The 21,991-nt window shown below is 37.7% G+C and overlaps 1 protein-coding gene across 3 annotated transcripts in view; it reads right to left on the reverse strand.

Moving 5' to 3' along the window:
- grm8a (glutamate receptor, metabotropic 8a) overlaps positions 1–21,991 on the reverse strand; it is a 225,392-nt gene that overhangs the window by 39,666 nt on the left and 163,735 nt on the right. For all 3 annotated transcript variants that reach the window (XM_067391411.1, XM_067391413.1, XM_067391412.1), the window contains exons 6-7: positions 20,302–20,502; positions 2,359–2,498 (exon numbers count right to left, since the gene is read on the reverse strand). In XM_067391411.1, the coding sequence (XP_067247512.1) occupies positions 2,359–2,498; positions 20,302–20,502 (341 nt within the window). The remainder of the gene's footprint in view (positions 1–2,358; positions 2,499–20,301; positions 20,503–21,991) is intronic.

A 21,991-nucleotide genomic window follows, 5' to 3' on the forward strand; every position in this document is an offset into this window, starting at 1 on the left:
CGCTAGTGAGAAATGTCATGTATCTTAGGTTGCTAAACAATTTTACTGATGAAATCATCAGAGCAGTGCTAATAACACGTTTCTGTATGAGTTTGTGTCCATACTGAATGGGTGTGAGAGAGAGCGGGAGAAAGAGAGGATGTGCTTTCCGTACATGACAAAATGTAATTTTGTGGCAATTAAACATAGAAATAATTTGTCTTTTTATTCTATTGTTTACTATATTTATTTATTTTATTGGTCAGTGTTGTGGGTTTTGTTTCATTTGCTGCTGTAGGCTGTAAGGACCTTTTGAAATAACTGAAATCATTTGGTGAAGTGATATGGAACTGTAGTGCAGTCAAGTCTTGCCTGGACCGTGCGTTTCCCTGAAAATAATTACACGCCTTAGAACATTTGTCAGCCAATCAGATTCAAGCATTCAACAGCCCCGTAGTATAAGAAATTGCTCATAAACAAAAAAGATTTAGCCAGACCAATCAAATAAGGACAGCTCTATACTTCTGCTCTCTGTTTCTCACTGTTGCTGCTGCAAAGAGAAGGCCGTGAATGAATTATTCATGCTTGAGAAAAATTATGCCTGGCAAAAACAGATTGGCTTTAATTAGAGAAGCAAAAAAGCAGGGACATATTAAAATGAAAAAAGACAGAATTTGCAAATGAACAGAAGTTTAATTTGACTTATCACATAAAAGGGTATGAAGGGTATTTAAGAATAATTGAAAGACCAAATCCCTTCATTTGATTCTTTCCATTCTGTCTGAAACAAAAGCCACACTGACCGTTCACAATTAGGCTGTTTAATTCGGTTTATTCATCCTGAAGCCACACTAATAGGGAACAAGAAGGGGTTTTGAGGTTCAAATGCTTTCGGAATCAACGCTAACCATTTACATACGTCAGCATTACTCAGGGTTAGGATTTTGAACTAAATGTCACAGCACAACTCGTCCCTCATGATACTGTATGTGCTACACAAGTCAAATCCCTCAAACTCTGCAACTTGTTGAGGAGAGATGTGCGATCTGAGATTCACCTTTTGTAGCAACATGCTAAAATGCCAAGAAAACATGCAAAATTTGATTTATTACCTCAATCGTTTGCATCTGAGTGGAAAGAATATATATCTGCTTCAGGGATTTACATATTGAGGGCCCTATCATACACCCGGCACAATGCAACGCCATGCGCAATGCAATTGGTTTTGGCTAGTTTCAGCCTGACACAGTTATTATTTTCACGTCCAGCACCCACATTATAGAAGCACACAAACATGCCAAATATCAAAAATAAAAGGATTGTGTACATAAAGATGAAAATGCCTACATGTCTTAATGGATAGTCATTGCATGTATCAGGATTTCCTATGTGCAGTAATGACGAATGAAATTATTTGACCAATCGTGGCAATACACACATGTATTTAAATTGACTCGTCAGGTTGAGGGTGTCTATATTCCACCTATATTCTATATTGGTTTATTGCACGTTACACCCAAAAAAGAGCCATGACTCATTAAGAGACTAGGTACAACCCTTTTGGACCATACGCCTGGTGCGTTGACAATTTTTTCCATTGTTAAACTAGCAAAAGTAGCCTAAGTGCACCTGCACCATGTGCTTTAGACCATGTCGTTAGATATTAAAATAGGGCCCTTAAAGTTTGCTTTTAGTAGTGTGAACTAAGCCCTTTAATGTGACCCACATAGATCTTTCAGTTTGGCACATTGTAAACAGTAAAATTGCAAAACACATTCATTGGCTCTGTGTATTGATTGCCAAAATGATTTTCCGTAAATTAAATGTCGGAGCCACAATCTTTCAGGGCTAACAAAGTGTTTTTTCCCGTAATGAGCTGCATGCAAATCACCAGCACTCTGCTTCCCATCCTCTGTAACACATCCAGCGCTGATCTGTTTAAGCACTTAAGGGGAGGGTTTGATACCTGAGATCTACAGGGGGCTGGATCACAGTTCTGCAAAGCGACCACTTCCCCTCCCACACACCCAGAGGATCCCAGAGGAGCTGTGATTCTCCGTCACGTATTGAAAAACTACAGCTTCAACCTCCCCACTGCTGCGAGAGCTTTTGGCCATGGAAACGCAACTTGTTTCTGGCTCTATTAATTTAGTTTCGCAGCCAGGCATACAACATTACAAGCTTATCTTCCATCCCGTTGACTAATGACGGCCTGAGAGTATTCATGTCACATGCATCATCAGCAAAGATGAGATTTCCTACAAACATTTATGCTTGAATGTATCTGATTTGAACATTCATACATCGTTAAAATCTGGATGGATGCATGAATGCATGGATGGATTTTACCACGAGGACCAAAAAAGGCTCTCCACTTACATTAAGATGCAGTTTGTTTGTCCACTGGCCGATCACTTTGTACTCAGCTGTCGATTTGTTGGTGATCTGATACTGGAAGATGTCATATCGTCCTGGAGCATCTCCGTTCTGATTGAAGACCACCGGAGTCCCTGCACTTCCTGTAAAACAGTTGATGCACATTTTTTTTAGTTCCGTTGACAATAAAATGGCAAAAAAATTATATTTACTCTAGTGCTGTCAAATTGATTAAAGGTGCCCTAGAACTTTTTTTTTTAAAAAGATGTAATATAAGTCTAAGGTGTCCCCTGAATGTGTCTGTGAAGTTTCAGCTCAAAATACCCCATAGATTTTTTTTTATTATTTTTTTTTAACTGCCTATTTTGGGGCATCATTATAAATGAGCCGATTCAGGGCTACTGGCCCTTTAATTCTCGTGCTCCACGCCCACGGAGCTCGCGCTTGCCTTGAACAGTGCATAAACAAAGTTTACACGGCTAATATAACCCTCAAATGGATCTTTACAAAGTGTTCGTCATGCATGCGGCATGTTATGTGAGTATTGTATACTGTTATATTGTTTACATTTGATTCTGAATGAATTTGACGTTGTGCTCCGTGGCTAACGGCTAATGCTACACTGTTGGAGAGATTTATAAAGAATGAAGTTGTGTTTATGAATTATAATAGTTTAAAAATGAGAATAGCAATGGCTCTTTACTCCGTGAATACAGTAGGAAACGATGGTAACTTTAACCACATTTAACAGTACATTAGCAACATGCTAATGAAACATTTAGAAAGACAATTTACAAATATCACTAAAAATATCATGATATCATGGATCATGTCAGTTATTATTGCTCCATCTGACATTTTTCGTGGCATATATATATATATATATATATATATATATATATATATATATATATATATATATATAATATACACATATATACACTTCCGCAAACACTGTTGGAAGGAGGCACCCAAGCCATATCTAGAGATTAAAGTCAGCATGAAATAAAAATTCACCTTATCTATTACCTAAATGCATGCCATTGTGAATAATTTATCTGTGCATATGTTTCAACTTTTATGTTTTAACCTTGTAACATTCATTCAAAATGTCATAACTGGATCTTCTGGTGACTTCTCTCTATATCAGAAAGAGATGCACACTGTTTCTGAACTCACTGAAATGCCTTGATGGTAGTTTTCTTCTGGGAATGAACACACCACAATATTCCTCATTTAAATAATTCCCTCCCAAGGCATACGCAAAATAAAGGGGCGGGGCGGGGCTGGTTGCGTTAGTTTGTAGTGCGTTGAAACTTGCAGTTATGGTAAGGGGCGGGACATTTCCCAAACACGCTTGAAGTGTTTGACCAATCACAACACACTGCTCCAGCCGACCAATCAGAGCACATTGTGTTTTTCAGAAGGAGGGGCTTCATAGAGACAGGAACTAAACAGAGCGTTACTCACAGACTGGGAAGAGCGGAGCTGCAACAATGGAGAATATGAGGAAAATAATGAACATTCAAGCATGCAAGCATAGTAGAGCACAAAAACAACATCAAGACTTTGTAAAATGGCATAATAGGTCCTCTTTAAGCTAATGCAAAAGTTATAGCTGAATTTTCAACAGGTGTATTAAAAAGGCAAGGTGTCAGCTCTTGCATCTACACATGCATTCTCGCAGCTTCACAAAATTCACTGCGGTGCAGGAGAGTGTTCAGGTTCGGGTGTCACAGGTGTAAATAATAAATGCAGCTTCCTGCTGTATGTGCAAAGATCACGGCAACCTTGTGAGGAGGAAAGAAGGTGGAAAGGTAATAAAATCTGAACATTCACGGAGTTGAGCGTCTCACCTCAACATCCATGTACCTTCACCAGTGGTGTTGTTTTGACACTTGGTTTGGTTGCTTGGTGCAGACTTGATTTGCAAACCACTTTTAGATCAACTTAATGAACTAAAATTCTAATGTGAAACACTTTTAATGAAAGCCCTGAGGCCTTCAACTCGGATGAAATGCTTTTTGAGTGCAATAACCAACCTTGTACATGCAAAAGTGGGGTTGAAATGTCTGACATTTTTCTAACATTGCGTAACACAAATATTTTCATTACAAATGTTGAGAATTTAATTGATTGTGATTATGATCTATAGAGCAAATTTGACATTCTTCAAAGTCCTAAAACTTTGTTTATTCATGGTAACACTTTAAGCCTTTATGCATAATGTATAATAACGTCATTGATAATGTAAGTTGTAATTCATTATATATTTCCATAAAAAATTGCAATCAAAGTTAAAATACATTATACTATTTGCAGATTCCTTGTTGCATCTTGGTTGTTTGTCATGTTTTAATGCATTATACTGTAAGGTGTAACAATAAGTAGAAACAGTAAATATTATAATGTATTATAACTGTAGTTACAATTATTCATGAGATAATACAATGCAATATAAGGTGCATTACAAGGCATATTAAAGCATTAAAAAAATTGTGTAATGCTTTATATATAAAGGCTCTAAGTAAAGTGTTACTAAATTTACATTTTAAATCCCAGATTGTCAATGTCTACCCCACTGTACATGGTAAAGTTTCATTATTATTATTATTTTTAATTTTTAAATCTTGCTGTATTGTTTTCCAAAGTTTCTGTATAACTCATGGGGGTCTGGCTTGAAAGTTCACCTTTGAAGTAAAAAAAGCAGAAAAAAGAAATGAAAAATGTCAGCGACAAAGTTCATTTGTACTAAACAAATCAAAATGTCCTAGGGAAGTTTTAACATTTTCACATGCTCTCGATCTTTGGAAAGGTTATTAGTAGTTTCAGTAATTGATAAGGACACTTTCAACCCTGGCTTCAAAAAAACACACAAAGACATACAGGTTTTTGATGAGACGGCAAATATCCTGTGACAAACCAATTCGAGTTCTGATTTGCTTCTCATTCTTGGAAACATGAAAAACAATTGGAACCTGATATCTGAGGTGAGAGAAAAATGAATCTCAGATGATCATCAGTAAATCCATCTTCTTATCAAACTGATCAAACATGAAGACCAAACTAGAGCACTGTGAGAACCTCAAACCGCTTTACTAAATGTAATGGAAGCAAGCTAGTAAGTGCTGTGCGTGTAAACCTCACTCTCCTGGCCTCAAGAGGCACGCTAGCGACTGATGCTAGAGAGTGCAGCCTTTAGTGTCCTTGTTAGCATGCCCGCCTCCCATGCCAAAGACACTGGTTCGACTCCCGCTCAGAATGGGTCGACTAGGACCGGTTACATTTGGTGCCGTGACCCGTAGGACCGGTTAGCGTGCCCGCTTCCCATGCCGGAGACGCCGGTTCGATACCCACTCGGAGTGGGTAAAGTGGGACCGGTTACACAAACAACCTGATAAACAACCTAGAATACTGTAAATGGACTTCACAACAGACTGGATCTTTCATAAGCACAGATGAGATTGAAACTGCATGAAGCAGTGCTTTAGAAGTGCTTCAGGAGCTTCATGGCAGAGAGAATAATGTGGTGATTTAATTGCTTAAGAAAAGAAGTACACTTAAACAGATAAACGGCTCAGGAACTCTGTCCTTTGGGCCCTGAAACACAACAAGCAAACCACACAACTCAAATATATACCAAACTAGAAAGCTAAAAACTATCTAACAGGCCAGTAATCTAAAAGTCTAATGTCTTCATGCATCTTGATAGTTCAGCCACCCAAAAATGAACATGGTGCTTTAAAACACATACAAACCAGTTATAAAGTCTACAAGGGATGGAAATAATTACTTTTTTGTGAACTGATTATATTTAAAATCCAACCTGGTTAAACATTTTAAAACATCCCAAGGGCAATTCATCACACTATTTATGAAGTATTAATGAAGAACATTATCTCAGATTAATAATAGATGACTGTTTCATGAAACGTTTATCTATATAAACTCAGCAAAACAATGTTAACCTTAGATATTATGTAATATAAGAACACCTGATAAATCTGTGGCATTTTAATAAATTCTCATCATACATATTTTCAAAAATATTTCTTGATATTTTTCAGTTTTTTAGGAATAGTGAATGTTTTTGCCTATGCTGTTCTCTTAACATTCGGATGCAAACATTAAGGGAACATTCCATTTTCCAAACATTATTGGAATGTTCATTATTGGAATGTACTTTTGAATGTTCTCTGAACATTCTGAAACAAGTTGTAAAATTAAAAAATGCAAGATGAACGTCCAAATAAAATGTTTCAGAAAAAAAAAACTCCATGAATGTTGTATAGATAATGTTTTTGTGCTAACATTTTGAGAACATTATTAAAGAGCAGATAACCTTCTTCTATTAACGTTACTGGAAGAACCTTTGTTCATAACGTTGAGAGAATCTTGTCAGAACGTTCCCTGTTAGCTGGATTACTGCCCAAGTGAAAAACACAGTTTCATTCATCTTGTTCCCAAATGTGGGACTGAAGTTTGGATCATAGGAACAATCTGAAAAGTGAGAGAGACACAGTTTACAGTATTATCAGCTTTGCTCATGAATATTTATTATGTGCATGAACCAGTCCTAACTGATTTGATGAAAGACCAACAAAAAGCCATAGCATAGTTCACAGTCCACTGCCAAAGCTACATAAAACTGTTGTTTTACGCTGCCGGCTACAATTATTTCCTTTCCACTGCAGCCAATTGAAACAAAACTCAATGATTCTCTCCCAAAAGCTGCTACACCCCTGATACTTCAAGTAAAATCTTGCAACCTTCACTAATAAGATGATTCTATTTTTATTTGCTTTCCGTCTGTGAGCACAGCACATTTACACTCTCATTTGGAGCCGAGATTCCAGCCACTGATTAGCCGAATCTCTTTTCTACAACTTTCTCCAATTCCATCGCCATCGTCTTCCTCATCATCACCCTTCATTACAGCGAGTCCGCAGCACTTGCAGCTGATGAGGGGATTGTTTGTCTGGAGGTCAGACATAAGAGGACCTCAGTCAGACCTCAGTCGCTGAATCCCGTTTCTATACACAAAAAACTCTTTTGATTCGCCCACCATGATGGAAAGTGAGAGCTGAGGAGGGCAAAGCCTCCGGAAGCAATATTTTCAGCGAATATAATGAGCCAGATTCAGCAGCAGTTTTTGCAGCAAGCATCCAGACAGCTCTGTTCTTTTATTTAAGAAGACATCAAGTGAAGGAAAACACCGCTTCTCTCTGCAAACCCAAGACGCTGAGTGTTTTGTGTTTGCTGTGCTTGTGAGAGCTGCCTGTAAGATACGACATCCATCGCCTTCAAATCTCTGCTCTCGCATGCAAACATCATTTTCCCTCCACGGCAAAGGTGGTTACAGCTCTCTCGTAATCGCCGTGCGCGTGTTTTCACTGCAAATCAACACTAGATTAAAAAGTTTGTCAATACCAACTTTGATGTTGGCCTGAGAAAGCCTGACATTAAAGTTTGAAGAAATTGTAAAAGCTTGAATTTTGAAGGTTTTCTGTTTGAAGTAGTTTGAAGTTTACAGTAGTTTTAAAGTTAAAAGTTTGAGGGTTTGGAAAGCAATTCAGTCTATCACAAAACAGATAGATAGATAGCATGCTTTATCATATTGCTAACATTTTTCTAACTCGATTTAACACTTTTCTAGCAAATTTAACCCTCTACCCCACGCATTATGATAAATCTATAAAAAAAAATATTTTACTCTTTTTCTTTTCTTAGAATGGCTTAACTTAAAGTGCTGTAAAAAAATTTTTGGAAAAAAATATTATTTTAAGGTACTTTATCATATGTTGCCATACGGCAACAATGTACAATAGTGGAAATAACTTAGAATAAGTGTAGGTGTATATAGTTAATATTTTTCCTCAGAAATGTTGTTTGTATTGAATCAATTGGTGCTATTATAAGCTTTAGCAGTAACTAAACTAAACTAAAACTTATTTTCCAACATCTTGTGCTTTTCCCTTCTCTTTTGCTGAATAATGCTTTATATTCTTTAAATTTCATTACATTTTTCATGTATATTATTTAAATTGCAAATGTAGACAGTTAAAAACAAATCTAATACTGTTCATCATGTATCATTAAACATTGACAAAACCAAAAACATTGCAGTTGAAAATTCAACATTACGCAATGTTATGAGAGGAAGGTTATGAATATGAACCCGCATAATCCTTGAAACTTCACCTTTTTTCCGTACGAAACTTCAAAAAGCATTTTTGTCAGAGGTGAGACACATGTAGACATCACGTTTGGTGCTCTTCACCCTAACAATACACTTACATCCACTTACACCTGCCTTTTTGAGACACCACGATAGGAAAGTGGCAGGTCTGGGCCAGTATACTGGCTGTGGTGGCAGATCTCTGATGTTGATTTAATCCATAATACAAATGCCACGGCAGTCCTTAACATACGACTAATCAACATTATATCACTAGCATTAATGTTTTTATTGTTATAGCTTAACAGACTGCAGCTAACTTTTGCTAGCTATCTAACCTATTATAATAATGTCATGCCATTATTGCGCAGTGTTGCCATATGGCAACACAGACATTTTCTTGATTTACCAAAAACTAATTTCATAAAAACTTTTTTGAGTGGTGAATATGTCATCATACCTTACCTGAGATGATGTTAACATTTTTTTTTGTGAATGTGAATGTGGCGGGTCCTTGTTTGTTAGTGACGTTTTAGTTTGCTTTCAGCAACTACCGACAAGAGACGGCAGTCTGTCAGATATCGCGTCACAGAAAACAAATTGCATGTCATGTGACTTAACCAAAGCACATCATTGGCTAAACTAAGGTCTTCTCTTACCAACAAAAAAACCTAGAATGTTCTCTTAAAGAGACGGTGGCAAGGAAATGAACACAAAGAGTATGTTGCCATATGGCAACACTATGCGGTAGAGGGTTAAGCATGAATTAGCAAATCGCTAACATGTTTTAGCATTGTTAACATGAATTAACACATTGCTAGCATGTTATAAGATATTGCTATTATGTTTCTAGCATGAATTAACACATTGCTAACATGTTTCTATAATCAATTAGCACATACCACATTTTAACATGTTGCTAGCATGATTTAGCACATTGCTAATGTTCTATCAAACATTGTTAGAATGTTTTTGCATGTTGCTAGCATGATTTAGCACATTGTTAATGTTCTATCAAACATTGTTAGAATGTTTTTGCATGTTGCTAGCATGATTTAGCATCTTTATAGCATAAATTAGCACACTGCTTCTATGTTTTAGCATTCTGCTATCATGAATTAGCACATTGTTAACATGTTTTTAGAATGTTGCTAGCATGTTTTAACATATTGCTTTACCATGTTGCATGTTTTAGCATGTTATCCTAGGTTAGTTGTTAAACTTTGCTAGTGATACGCAGGTTAAATACTCTATAAGAGCAAAACTCTATAAGAAGTTTTGATCCCTCTCAATGAAAGTCTATGGGAAATTGGGATTGTTCTGAAATCTGATACGGGAATTCCCAAAGTTGGATCAGTTAGAAAAGATATAGCAGTGCAAGTCAGCTTTCTCACACCAACATAATAACACAAGTAAATAAGCCAGTGTGCAATGAGTGATGGTAGATTATTCCATTATTAATCTAGCAACAGCAAACTGATCCTTCCCTGCATAAGAAAACACTGTCACCGTGATGGGTGAGGATAGAGGCACAGAAGACGAAGAATTTATCCACCGATATTGATCAAAGCTTGGTGTTGCAGGTGGACCGGGGCAGCGGGAAATTGAGGATTACAGGAGACCAGACAGATGTAACAATGGACCACTCGATGGGATTAACCTTTCTGCCAACCCTTACCTGCTGATTCTGTCAGCTAAAATCACTGTTACTACTGCACATATTTAAGGTTAGTGATTTGAACAAACCCCGGTACCAAAATTCCAGTAGTCGGTACCAATACCAGTAAAAATTTGCGGTTCTCGGTACCAGTTTCAGTACCACAGCAAAATCTGTTGGAACTATTTTATTTAACTAGCCTATTTTTAAAAACATTAAATATGATGGTAATCATACATATAAATATTTAAAGCATGTGTTTATGTTTGTGTGTGTATACCTCAATGAAATACATTTTGAAATATAAAAAAATAAATAGGCCTAAACAAATGCTCAAACATCCATTTTGAAACAGACGTGTTTATTTGAGCTATTCCTTCAGTGAAACGACACTACAGCCTGTAAAATTAATGTAAATAATAAAGTAAATAATGGTAACCTAAATAATAAGAAAGTGAAGTATTATTCTAAAAAACATTCGTTCTTTATTTCCACACAAAGATGCAGGAAAGAGACCATCTCTTAATTAATAACTTCATGTTATCTCCTGATGTTACAAGCAACTGACACTTGTGGTAAAAGGTCTAAAGACATTCAAGCTATGTTAGATTTTGCACTGCCAGAGAAAGCGAAACTAAAAATCACCGTTAATAAACTCGACGCACCTCATAAAGTCTAATAACAAGCACAAATTGTGTTAAATAGAAATTGATGTGCAAGCAAAAAGGTTTCTGTCCTATGGTGTGTTTTTTCTACTTTACCGCTGTGAATATAATAGGCCTAATTTAAAGCGAACAAAAAGAAGAAACTTTTATAATCCCCGGAGCGAGTGAAGATTTGGGAAAAGAAACAGCGATTCCATGTTTAGTAGAATAACTAATGGAATATTGTTAAATTCTCTGCTAATCAGGTGACCAGATAGTGATTCGCAAAACAAAATTTTAGTACTGACTTGGTACCGAAGTACCGGTACTTTTGACAACACTATTCACACAAGTATACAAATGCAGACACTAATGTTTGAGCGACGTACTTAACAGGTACAGTACAATGCTGGTGGGTTGTCTTGACATGGGTCAATAAATTAATACTGTATATAACAACAAGAACAACCTTGAAGAATACCACCCAGAATACCCTGATAAGTGAGTTTTGCAAGGTAAACACCACTCAGAATTTCTTTAGTTAATGCAACAAAAAAATCTATTTCATATTAAAGGTTTTCCATCACCCGGGAACTACAAAACAAGTCAAACAAACTGCCTTTTACTCTCAGTATGGCCTGTACCTGAGAATCTCTTTCTGTGAGCATGGTAGAATGCACCTCCTAAGGCCATTCCTTTATTATTTTAGCACAGAATCATTTGAGATGAGGATAGAGCTCTGTTACGGAGTTAAACGCCAGCCCCGATCCTGCTGCTGCACTCCATTTTAAGATTCACCGTCACGCCGCCTGGACTTACAAGGGGATTTGTTTTACACAACACAATTATCATCACTTTTTTCCCCCCAACTCGTCTGAATGCACACTTCTACAATCTCTCTTCCCGCTCCGTCCATTTCCAAACACTAATCTAAAAATAAGCGTATGTAGGGAGCCACTGGAGCGGGGGTAATTGTGGCTGAGCTGCAGGCAGTGTGATGCTCCAAGTTGGACATCTGCCTTCGTATCAACTTCCATTTACCGCTTCTGTGGCCTCTTTTCTCTCCAAAAGCTTCTCTGTGTGCAAACATATGAACTATGGGTATGTTTGCAATGGCATACTAGCCTACTAATCCTACCAGCAGAGGCAGCCTTTGCAATTCAGAGATCCGTTTCAAAGAAACAGTTGGAGGCCCCACCAATGAGAAAACATTGTATGCATTGCGACTGCAATTACTTTATTATCCCTGTTATATTTAACACTGTTATATGAAATTTCACTCTTATAAACACATTTTATCTCTTTAACCAGAACTATTGTTCCAATCATGACCAAAAACAGCATTCAGTCTTCGTCACCCTCTCAAACCTTAAGCTAAAATGAAATGATTGTAAAACCAGCGATTCTTAACGAGAGACTCATTGAATCATTTAGTCAAATGATTCGTTAAAAACGGCTGATTCATTCAGGGCCAAAGAAAGGGAGTTGTGGAGTCATTCATAGACTGATTCATTCATAAACGCAGATTCATTCAGTAACTGAGACACCAATGACTCTAATGTTTGGAACTATTTCCATTGGCAAGATAGAGCAAAAACCGCCAATAATGACAATATTGTGTCTAAAATGATAGTCACCTAATAGTAACTACTTGTTTATTGAACTGTTGTAAATCAATATTAAAATTGAAAATGTGCTGCTGATATTCAGGAAAACAGCACTCTTGCTCATGTGGTATTGCTTATAAATATTAAAAACAAAAACTGATACAGAGACATTTCTTTGCACCATAACTTGGATTTTTGGGGCATTTTTATTCATTTTGCTGGCACTTTTGCCCCAAGCCCCCACCCCTGGTCTGTGGGCGGCGTAATTTTGAGCGCAAGTGGAGGCCCCTACTGTTGTGAGGCCCATTTTGGGTGAAACATAGCACCATACTAGCAATGAATGTAACATCAATGTAACAATGTAGCATCTTCCTCATTGAAGCATTCTATGCAACATTTCACCTACTACATTAAACATTAGTATGCAGTAGGCAGTGCATTCTATTTCATACACTCACAAACTCCATTCATTCCATCTCACACACAGCACATGTCGACCTGTCACACACACACACACACACACACACACACACACGTGCACATATTACAACCCTTCACACTTTTAAAGACCTTTTCTGGACCTCCACACACTTTAATCCATTTCTTCCCATTCTCCCGTCATAATCGCCCAGCGCTGTGTTCATTATCACACACTGGCTAGCAGTTAATTCAGTGTGTGTGGTGTTTGAAGTACACTGGTGTAGGGCCAGAGGAAGTGCAGTGACGGGCAGTAATGAGAGAGCTCCAGTGCGGGTGAGTTAACTCAACAACCGGCACTCAGATGTAATTGTTCCCAGTATCAGCAGACGGATTAATGAGAAACCTTTCGCTTTCCCTGTGATATCAGCCAAATGCCAAGACTTCGGACATCCATCAACCATTACTGCTCAATAGCATAAGAGTGTTTGTGAGTGTAAGTGTGAGCTCCTTTATAGGTGCAAAATGGTGAATCTCTCACACACACACACAAAAGTAATTCCACCACAAACTCATAATTGCTCTTTTTTCTATTTTACTCAAAGAAAATGTATTTTTTTAATTGTAACCATGGGAATTTGGAGAAATATTTGGAATAATCTGCTTAATTCACTTAATTCTAAAGTGTTGGGTGTGATGCATTACTTTCCCCTTGAAAAAGTAAAGCAAGGGATTACTCTTACCTTTTCTGTACTTTAATTATATTTATATCAGATGCATTAAATAGTGTATAGTAGGGTATTTTTATTTTTACACAGTATTTTTAAGAAATCCTCTGCAGGTGCATTTGAAATGTTAACTACTCATCTTGTATTGAATATCATTTCAGTTCTACTTTGAGAGTATGACGTATCATATGCAGTAAAAAACAACAATACTCAAGCACTGTAAAAGGTTTTGCCACAAACTCAATTGACTGGCTTCTCTCCTGTATGATTTCACATGAGTCTCTTCTGACCTTAGAACGGTACATGAATTATGAGCTTCTACAACTTTTGACCTCCTAACTGAACTCCTTTTCACAAATTGATCATAAAAATAGAAATAGTGTAAAAAAAAGCCTAATAGTGTGTTCACACCAAACGCGAATAGAGCGTCGAATTATTTCAATGTTAAGTCAATGTAAAGACGCGTTTACGCGCGTCTGGAGGTCTCGCAGTGCGAATTAGCTGTTTAGCGCGGCGCGGAAGATGCGAATTCACCTCATTCGCGCATCTAGTTCTAGTTACGCGCGAATGGTGCTTTTTGTGCATTTACGCGAATTCGCGTCTGACGCCCGAGTTAAAAAATTTAAACTTTGGCATAAATTCGCGCCGCGTTACCCAATCATGAGCCTGCTTGCCTCTGTGACGGCAGGCCCGCCCGGAGTCACTCATTCAAAATGGAGGAACAACTGATATTATCAGTGAGCAGTCACCCAGAGATCTGACACAATTTCATACTTCAGACAGGAATAAAAAGGAGCTCGCTTGGAAGAGTGTCGGTGAGGAAATTGGGCTACCTGGTAAGTTGTAAATACACATTTCACTTTTGAGTCACGTACATGTTTATCGACCCGCAGCCTTCCCGCGACGCTGACCCCTACGCTGCTGTTCTGCAAATACAAAGCGGTAGCTCTCTCGATGAACGCATGATCAACATCAGCCATCTTGCAAACAGACAACCGCCTAGCACTTGCCTGTCCCACAAGAAGCGGATTTCGCCTCGGACACGTGTCAATTTCACTTCAAACGCTTGTTTTTAATGCGCGTCTAGACTAGACTAGACTAGCAAACTAGACACGGTAGACGCGAATTTGACGCTCTATTCGCGTTTGGTGTGAACGCAGCATAAGATAGCTTTCATATTGCAAGATATTTGCATTCATCAGGGAGCCGCTTTCAAAATGCGGGGTATTAAAAATTGCTTTTGAATGCACACTCGCGTTTTACTTTCGATTTCGCATACTCTGCGAATAAGGAGGGGCGGTGCTGAGCGGGCATTCTACAAGATAAGACATTTATCAGATGCTTTAGGGCTCTATAGTGCAACGAATCCTCCGCCATGGTCTTGTCAGTCATCTCGTCACTTACTCTCATCACGTGATCAGTGAACTCTGATTCCTGCTGCACTATGTACGACTCTTGCAGCTCGTGTTGGATGAGCTGGATGGGATTGAAGCGACCGTTATCCAACTGAATTAAATGGTTTTATTTCTATAAAAGCAAAATGACAGTGGAGGCGTAATGTAAACGCAACAGTGGCATATTCTATCCTAATTTCACCCTCACACTCTGTCATGGCAATATCGCGAGATAGATTTTCACTTTGATGAAAAATCTTGTCACATTTTAATCTCGTGAGATCTCATCACACCACTACTGTATAGACTATAGAGCCAATCTATATAAAAAATAGTGGATAATGTTAAAATGTATGTTTTTAATGGAACCATCTCCCTTTGAATACTTGGGTCAGTTAAAGAATGATTTATGCCATTTTATATGATTTATTTAAAAGAATTAAAAGAGCAATTTCATGTCGATCCTTGTATTATTCAACTGGTCGAGGTTGATATGGGATTTAGAAAGTGATATGGAATAAGTGATGCAATACTTTTTAGAGATATTAATTAGTAATCTAATTACACTGTTGAAGATGTTTAGTATTCTATGACATCAGCAAGATCTAATGGTGCTTCCTAATTCATTTATTATTGCATACTTGGGTTTAATGATTGGAACACTAACCCTAAATTTTAAAATGTAAAACGAAAATATTAAAACGCAAATGTAATCTAATCTAGTCTTTTGATTATAATCATAAACTTACCCAGAGAACAGCTGGCACATTTATGTCGCATGCGCTCAGAAGACACTCAACAAGGTTAGTTTACAACTCTGTTTCTCACAGTAGGAACCATTTTACCTTGATCCAACAAAGAAAACAGAAAACAACAGGCTACGACGGTGAATGCAGCGCTGCACACAAAGACTTGAGATTGGGAGGCATGGCTTTGGGAACGTGCCATTAACAACAGACCATAAAAGTGTTGTCACAACAAATAGCAGGTGTCCAACAATGAGAGGCGATGCAACCTCTAAACAGACCTAATGCTGATCTACTGCGATGCATATCAGCAATCATTCACCCGTTCAGCGCGATTCACCTCTTGGATCTGACCGCAAACATTTCTCCAGTTCTGATTCCTTGAAATGCAGCACCAATGTTACAACTGCACCAAAACCTACTGGCTAAGTGAAATGAACAAGTGTGCTCCTGCTCTCTCATTGTTTGGGCCAAATCTGCTTTACCACAGCAGCATCATGATGTTATTTGAGGCTCTGGTGTCAGGACTCTGAGGAACTCTTATCTGCGGGAGTTTCTGATCCACTCCAGGAGGGTGTCAATAACAGCCAAGTGTCTGCAACGGACCGTGGGATCATGCAGTCGGCCCGTCTCATGCTGCTGAGAAAGGTTACACCAGCACAAAAAAGAGCCGGAGGATCGTTAAACAGCCTCGTTTGGCAGCTATAGCCTTTTCCCAGAATGCTCTAGGGCAGAGTCAGAACGATTTCGATTTTTATTTCCTTTTCCAGAGGAAAACTGTACTGCTTCGAGGTTGCTCAAGAGACAAAATAAGAGTTTCAACTTTATAAGATATTAGGGGTGTAATGGTACACAAACACAACGGTTCGGTACATACCGCTATTGAAGTCACGGTTCGGTACGGGTTCAGGAGGTAAAAAGCTGAACATAAAATTTCTACTTTTTTTTTTTTATTGGTTTATTGAACAAACTGTCTCTCTCTCTACATAAAATCAATTAAAATTAACATTTTCTTAATGATAAAAATTCTCAGTTATGCTGTAAACTATATAGCAATCCTTTGCAATTGGTCCACAGGTAAGTCCAATTATCCAATAACGAGTTTTGTTGTGCATTGAGGGATTTATTTGGTAAACTTGTTTCCATCGTAATTTACGTACATGTCTATTGCATAAAAACTTATCCATATATTTGTATGCACATCTAGGCATTTCCATCCAACGTTTTTTAGGCAATATCCCAAAAGTGGATGGAAACAGCTATTGATGTCTAAAGGAAATCTCATTTGTGATTCGCCTTTCTTACCACCTTTAAGACAAAAGACACCATGGTGAATTTCCTGCATGGTGAGAATGTAAAGGAATACGCTCACGGGCTGACGAATTGGATTAATAAAGATCCCTGTCCCCTCTTTCTGCCGTTTTGCAGAATTGAACACCTCCCGTGATCACCGCTGCTTTTAACATTAATGAGGAACATGCTGAGTCCTCTTCACCTTGCAGTTAACTTTGCACAAGAGCATGAAAACCTGATCTCACCCAAACAAAAGATCACACATACACACAAGTAAAGAAGCTTCAGTGGTGTTTCTCTCAAATCACCAGTAAACGCCTCCATTGTAGTCTTGAGATTCCTGCGGGAACGAGAGATGCTGTTTTTTCCACCGCGAATCCGCTATCAATCCGCTCATTCTTTCACATATTCATTATCTGACTCAGGCTTGAAATAAGGTAAAACTGATGCCATTGTTAGTGTTTACACCTGAGAAGCTGAAACTCATGCTTATTTAAGGAGCAGGACATTTCCCAAACACACTGGAAGCTCTTGACCAATTACAACACATTGCTCCAGCCAACCAATCAGAGCACATTGTGCTTTCCAAAAGGCGGGGCTTCATAGAGACAGGAACTAAACAGAGCGTTACTGACAGACTGGGAAGAGAGGAGCTGCAACAATGGAGAAGATGAGGAAAATAATCAACATTCAAGCATGAAAACTTGCTCTAGTAGAGCACAAAAACAACATCAAGACTTTGTAAAAGGGAATAATATATAAACCTTATTTGTATATATTTAAAAATGTATTCCTGTGATCAAAGCTGAATTTTCAGCATCATTACTCCAGTCTTCAGTGTCACATGATCCTTCAGAAATCATTCTAATATGATGCTTTGCTGCTCAAGAAACAGGAAGAGAAAACAAACAGTTTGCCTGAAATCATTGGCAGCGCATCACTACTATTTTAACTCTAAATCATCAAACTGTGCATCAATACACATCAGACTTACACAGCAGAATAACATCTACCAGGTCTCTCTCTCTCTATTGACATTTCTGATCACATTTGAAAACACATGCGCTGTCAGTGAATTTTCCGTATCTGTCTTTCACTTCAAACACAGTCAGATGATGAACGCAAGGTGGTGGAACAAATAACCCAGGTTGCATTGCCCGCTAGAAAGCGAATTAATGAGGTTTTAATGGTCCCGCTCAGCCCCGCCCCTCCCTGCGCCACCGCCGCTGCCTTAATCGCTCAACTGCAGTTATGCAAATGCCACAACTTGAAGGCAAACATAAGCAGATGATAACAAAACGACGGAGTTGGGGGATAGAAAAATGAAAGAGTAGCAAAGACGCACGGAGCAAAACTAATATTTAAATGAATCGTGTTGATATGGTTTTAAAGAGAATGTTTAAATTCTTTTGTTTCAACATGATTCAAGGCGCACGAGGGAAACAAAAACAGTCAATCACGCGCAGCTCGCCTCTTGAGTTATAATGCTCTCTTTTTAAAACGCGCGTGCTCTGTTCTGCACATTATGAAGAAATATGAGCATCCCTGCATGCGCTTAACTCACATTTTCCAGGCTCTGCTTTGACACATGTGTAATGATTTTAGGGGTCACTGAAGAAGACCACAGCGAAATGAAATGACAAACATAACAAGAGGGAAGATTGTGCGAGTGAACAGGGCGATCAGTGATTGTGAAGAATTAATGAACGATGCTAGAAGTAAGAAACATGAAAAATGAGTGAAACACTTGAATATGTAAATAGACAAGTGCTCAACATTTAACATAAGAAGCTGCACCGGTAATAGACATGCCCACGGCATTGCATAGTAAAATATGGCATAACATTTTATAATAACTTCCATTAATATGGCTTTAGCACACATTATGCAGTGTAAGGCTTAAAGGAATAGTTGAAAAATGAGAATTCTTTGATCATTTATTCACCCTCATGTTGCAAATGTTTTTTTCTTGGAATTCAAAATTCAATGATATTCATGCAAATGTCATTGGTTTTTTAATATCTTATAATCAATCACTGAAAATTTGAATATGCACAAGGGGAGATTTTTATTTTTTATTTTAGCAAATAACAACTCAAATTTGAGTCCTCAAACTATTCTTCAACTTCTCTTTTTGTGCTCCAAGAAGAAATTGTGTAATTATATTTATACAGTACAGTCCAAAAGTTTGGAACCACTAAGATTTTTAATGTTTTTAAAAGAAGTTTCGTCTGCTCACCAAGGCTACATTTATTTAATTAAAAATACAGTAAAAACAGTAATATTGTGAAATATTATTACAATTTAAAAAAAACTGTTTTCTATTTGAATATATTTGACAAAGTAATTTATTCCTGTGATCAAAGCTGAATTTTCAGCATCATTACTCCAGTCTTCAGTGTCACATGATCCTTCAGAAATCATTCTAATATGCTGATCTGCTGCTCAAGAAACATTTAATGTGTACAATTGTACAAAATATTTGTGTACAATATTTTTTTTCAGGATTATTTGATGAATAGAAAGTTCAAAAGAACAGCGTTTATCTGAAATCTAATCTTTTGTAACATTATAAATGTCTTTACTGCCACTTTTGATTGATTTAATGCATCTTTGCTGAATAAAAGTATTAATTTCTTTAATTTCTTTAAAAAAAAAAAATTAAAAAATAATAAAAAAAATTCTTACTGACCCCAAACTTTTGAACGGTAGTGTATAATGCTACAGAAGCTTTGTATTTCAGATAAATGCTGTTCTTTTGAACTTTCTATTCATCAAGGAATCTGTTTTCAACATTGAAAATAATCATAAATGTTTATTGGGCAGCAAATCAGCATATTAGAATGATTTCTGGAGTAACGATGCTGAAAATTCAGCTTTGCATCACAGGAATAAATAACTTTGTCAAATATATTTAAATAGTAAACAGTTAATTGTATATATTTTATGACATTTTAAACTTCAGAAGTCTCTTTTGCTCATCAAGGCTTCATTTATTTGATTAAAAATACAGTAAAAAACAGTTTAAAAATAACTGTTTTCTATGTGAATATATTGTAAAATGTAATTTATTCATTACATATGTAAAAATGTATAATAGTATTTGTATTGAAAGTAGTTATAAAGTGTAACCAGAGGCAGAAACCAGGCTTGAGTCACTGCAAATAAATTGACCTCCATCATGGATTTGTGAGCAACACTCTTGAGACTCGATTTAGACTTGGCCCTGAAAGACTTGCAAACATATCTGAATGTCGCTCAACTGAGAATCTGAGCACTCACCATTGAAATTAACGCTCCGGATGTATCCCAAGAGCTCCTTTCCATTGATATTGCTCATGCGGGTGCATAGGCCGGGGTATCCGAAGCAGTAATCCCTGTGCATGCGGTGCAGCGCGTGTGCCATCGCATAAACCGCATCCATCACAAACTGCACCTTCCCTTCCTGCTCATAACTGGAGTCACGGCCGACCTTCTCCAGACCTGCGCAAACACACACAAAACACACATTTTCATTTTTTATTTCTGAAATGTTGTAGTTGGACGTGTTTTAAATGTTACCAGTTGCTTTAGAATGTTCATAGACATTCCCCTTATCTTCCTGTTGTATTTGTTATCTTCGTATGTTTTGTTTTATTGTGTAATATGTCAGTCTATATACAATGGGTACGGAAAGTATTCAGACCCCCTTAAACTTTTCACTCTTTGTTATATTGCAGCCATGGGCGTAGGTTTGGTCTCAGCTTTGGTGAAATATAATAACCTTTTTCTATTATAAACACTATTTACCCTCCAGTACACTCACGTTAATAGCTGGGAATGTGAAATGCTGAACAACCATACGGTTTATTAACAAACAAACATAATTTACTATGTACGTTAATAGCCTATTTATACTTACAAAAAAACACTGTTGGCTAATTGACATTCAGTTACTTGCTAATGTAGCATTCTATCATCCTGGGTAACACATACTATCACCAGTTAATACTATTTTCCACAGTAGAATCTGCATTTGAAAGCCTGGTCAGTCACTACTGCTAATTTATTTGTGTGGCTAGCTAGTTATTTTGCCTACTTACACTCTGACTCTGCTTTATTAAAAAGCTTATTATGTCCCGTGGCATCTACAAAGTACAAAAAGGGGCAAAAAAACCTGAATATTAAAATGTTTTTACTCTGGCCTTTGTATGTGGCAGAGAGACAACTTACTGTCGGCGTCGTCAACATGTGCGCGCACGCGTACACACACCAACCGCTCGCTGCTAGTGCAAGCACAAAAGTAGTCCCGGCCCGCGCGTGTAGCCTGTAAGATACCCCGCCGCCAATCAAATTACAGCGTTTCTTGTACTGTCGTCGTCCTGGCCGTTAGAATCCAAATAGCAGTGCAAAGATCCAAATAGCAGTTCAAAGGAGCTTGCTAAATATTGGTGGGGACAAATTTGTCATCTCAAAATATTGATAGGGACTAGTACCTAGCGTCCCCCCCCTAAACCTACGCCCATGATTGCAGCCATTTGCTAAAATCATTTAAGTTCATTTTTTCCTCATTAATGTGCACACAGCACCCCATATTGACAGAAAAACACAGAATTGTTGACATTTTTGCAGTATTCAGACCCTTTGCTCAGTGTTTAGTAGAAGCACCGTTTTGATCTAATACAGCCATGAGTCTTTTTGGGAAAGATGCAACAAGGTTTTCACACCTGGATTTGGGGATCCTCTGCCGTTCCTCCTTGCAGATCCTCTCCAGTTCTGTCAGGTTGGATGGTAAACGTTGGTGGACAGCCATTTTAGGTCTCTCCAGAGATGCTCAATTGGGTTTAAGTCAGGGCTCTGGCTGGGCCATTCAAAAACAGTCACGGAGTTTTTGTGAAGCCACTCCTTCGTTATTTTAGCTGTGTGCTTAGGGTCATTGTCTTGTTGGAAGGTAAACCTTCGGCCCAGTCTGAGGTCCTGAGCACTCTGGAGA

Source organism: Chanodichthys erythropterus, chromosome 8 (assembly GCF_024489055.1).
Source record: "Chanodichthys erythropterus isolate Z2021 chromosome 8, ASM2448905v1, whole genome shotgun sequence".
Classification (NCBI taxonomy): domain Eukaryota; kingdom Metazoa; phylum Chordata; class Actinopteri; order Cypriniformes; family Xenocyprididae; genus Chanodichthys; species Chanodichthys erythropterus.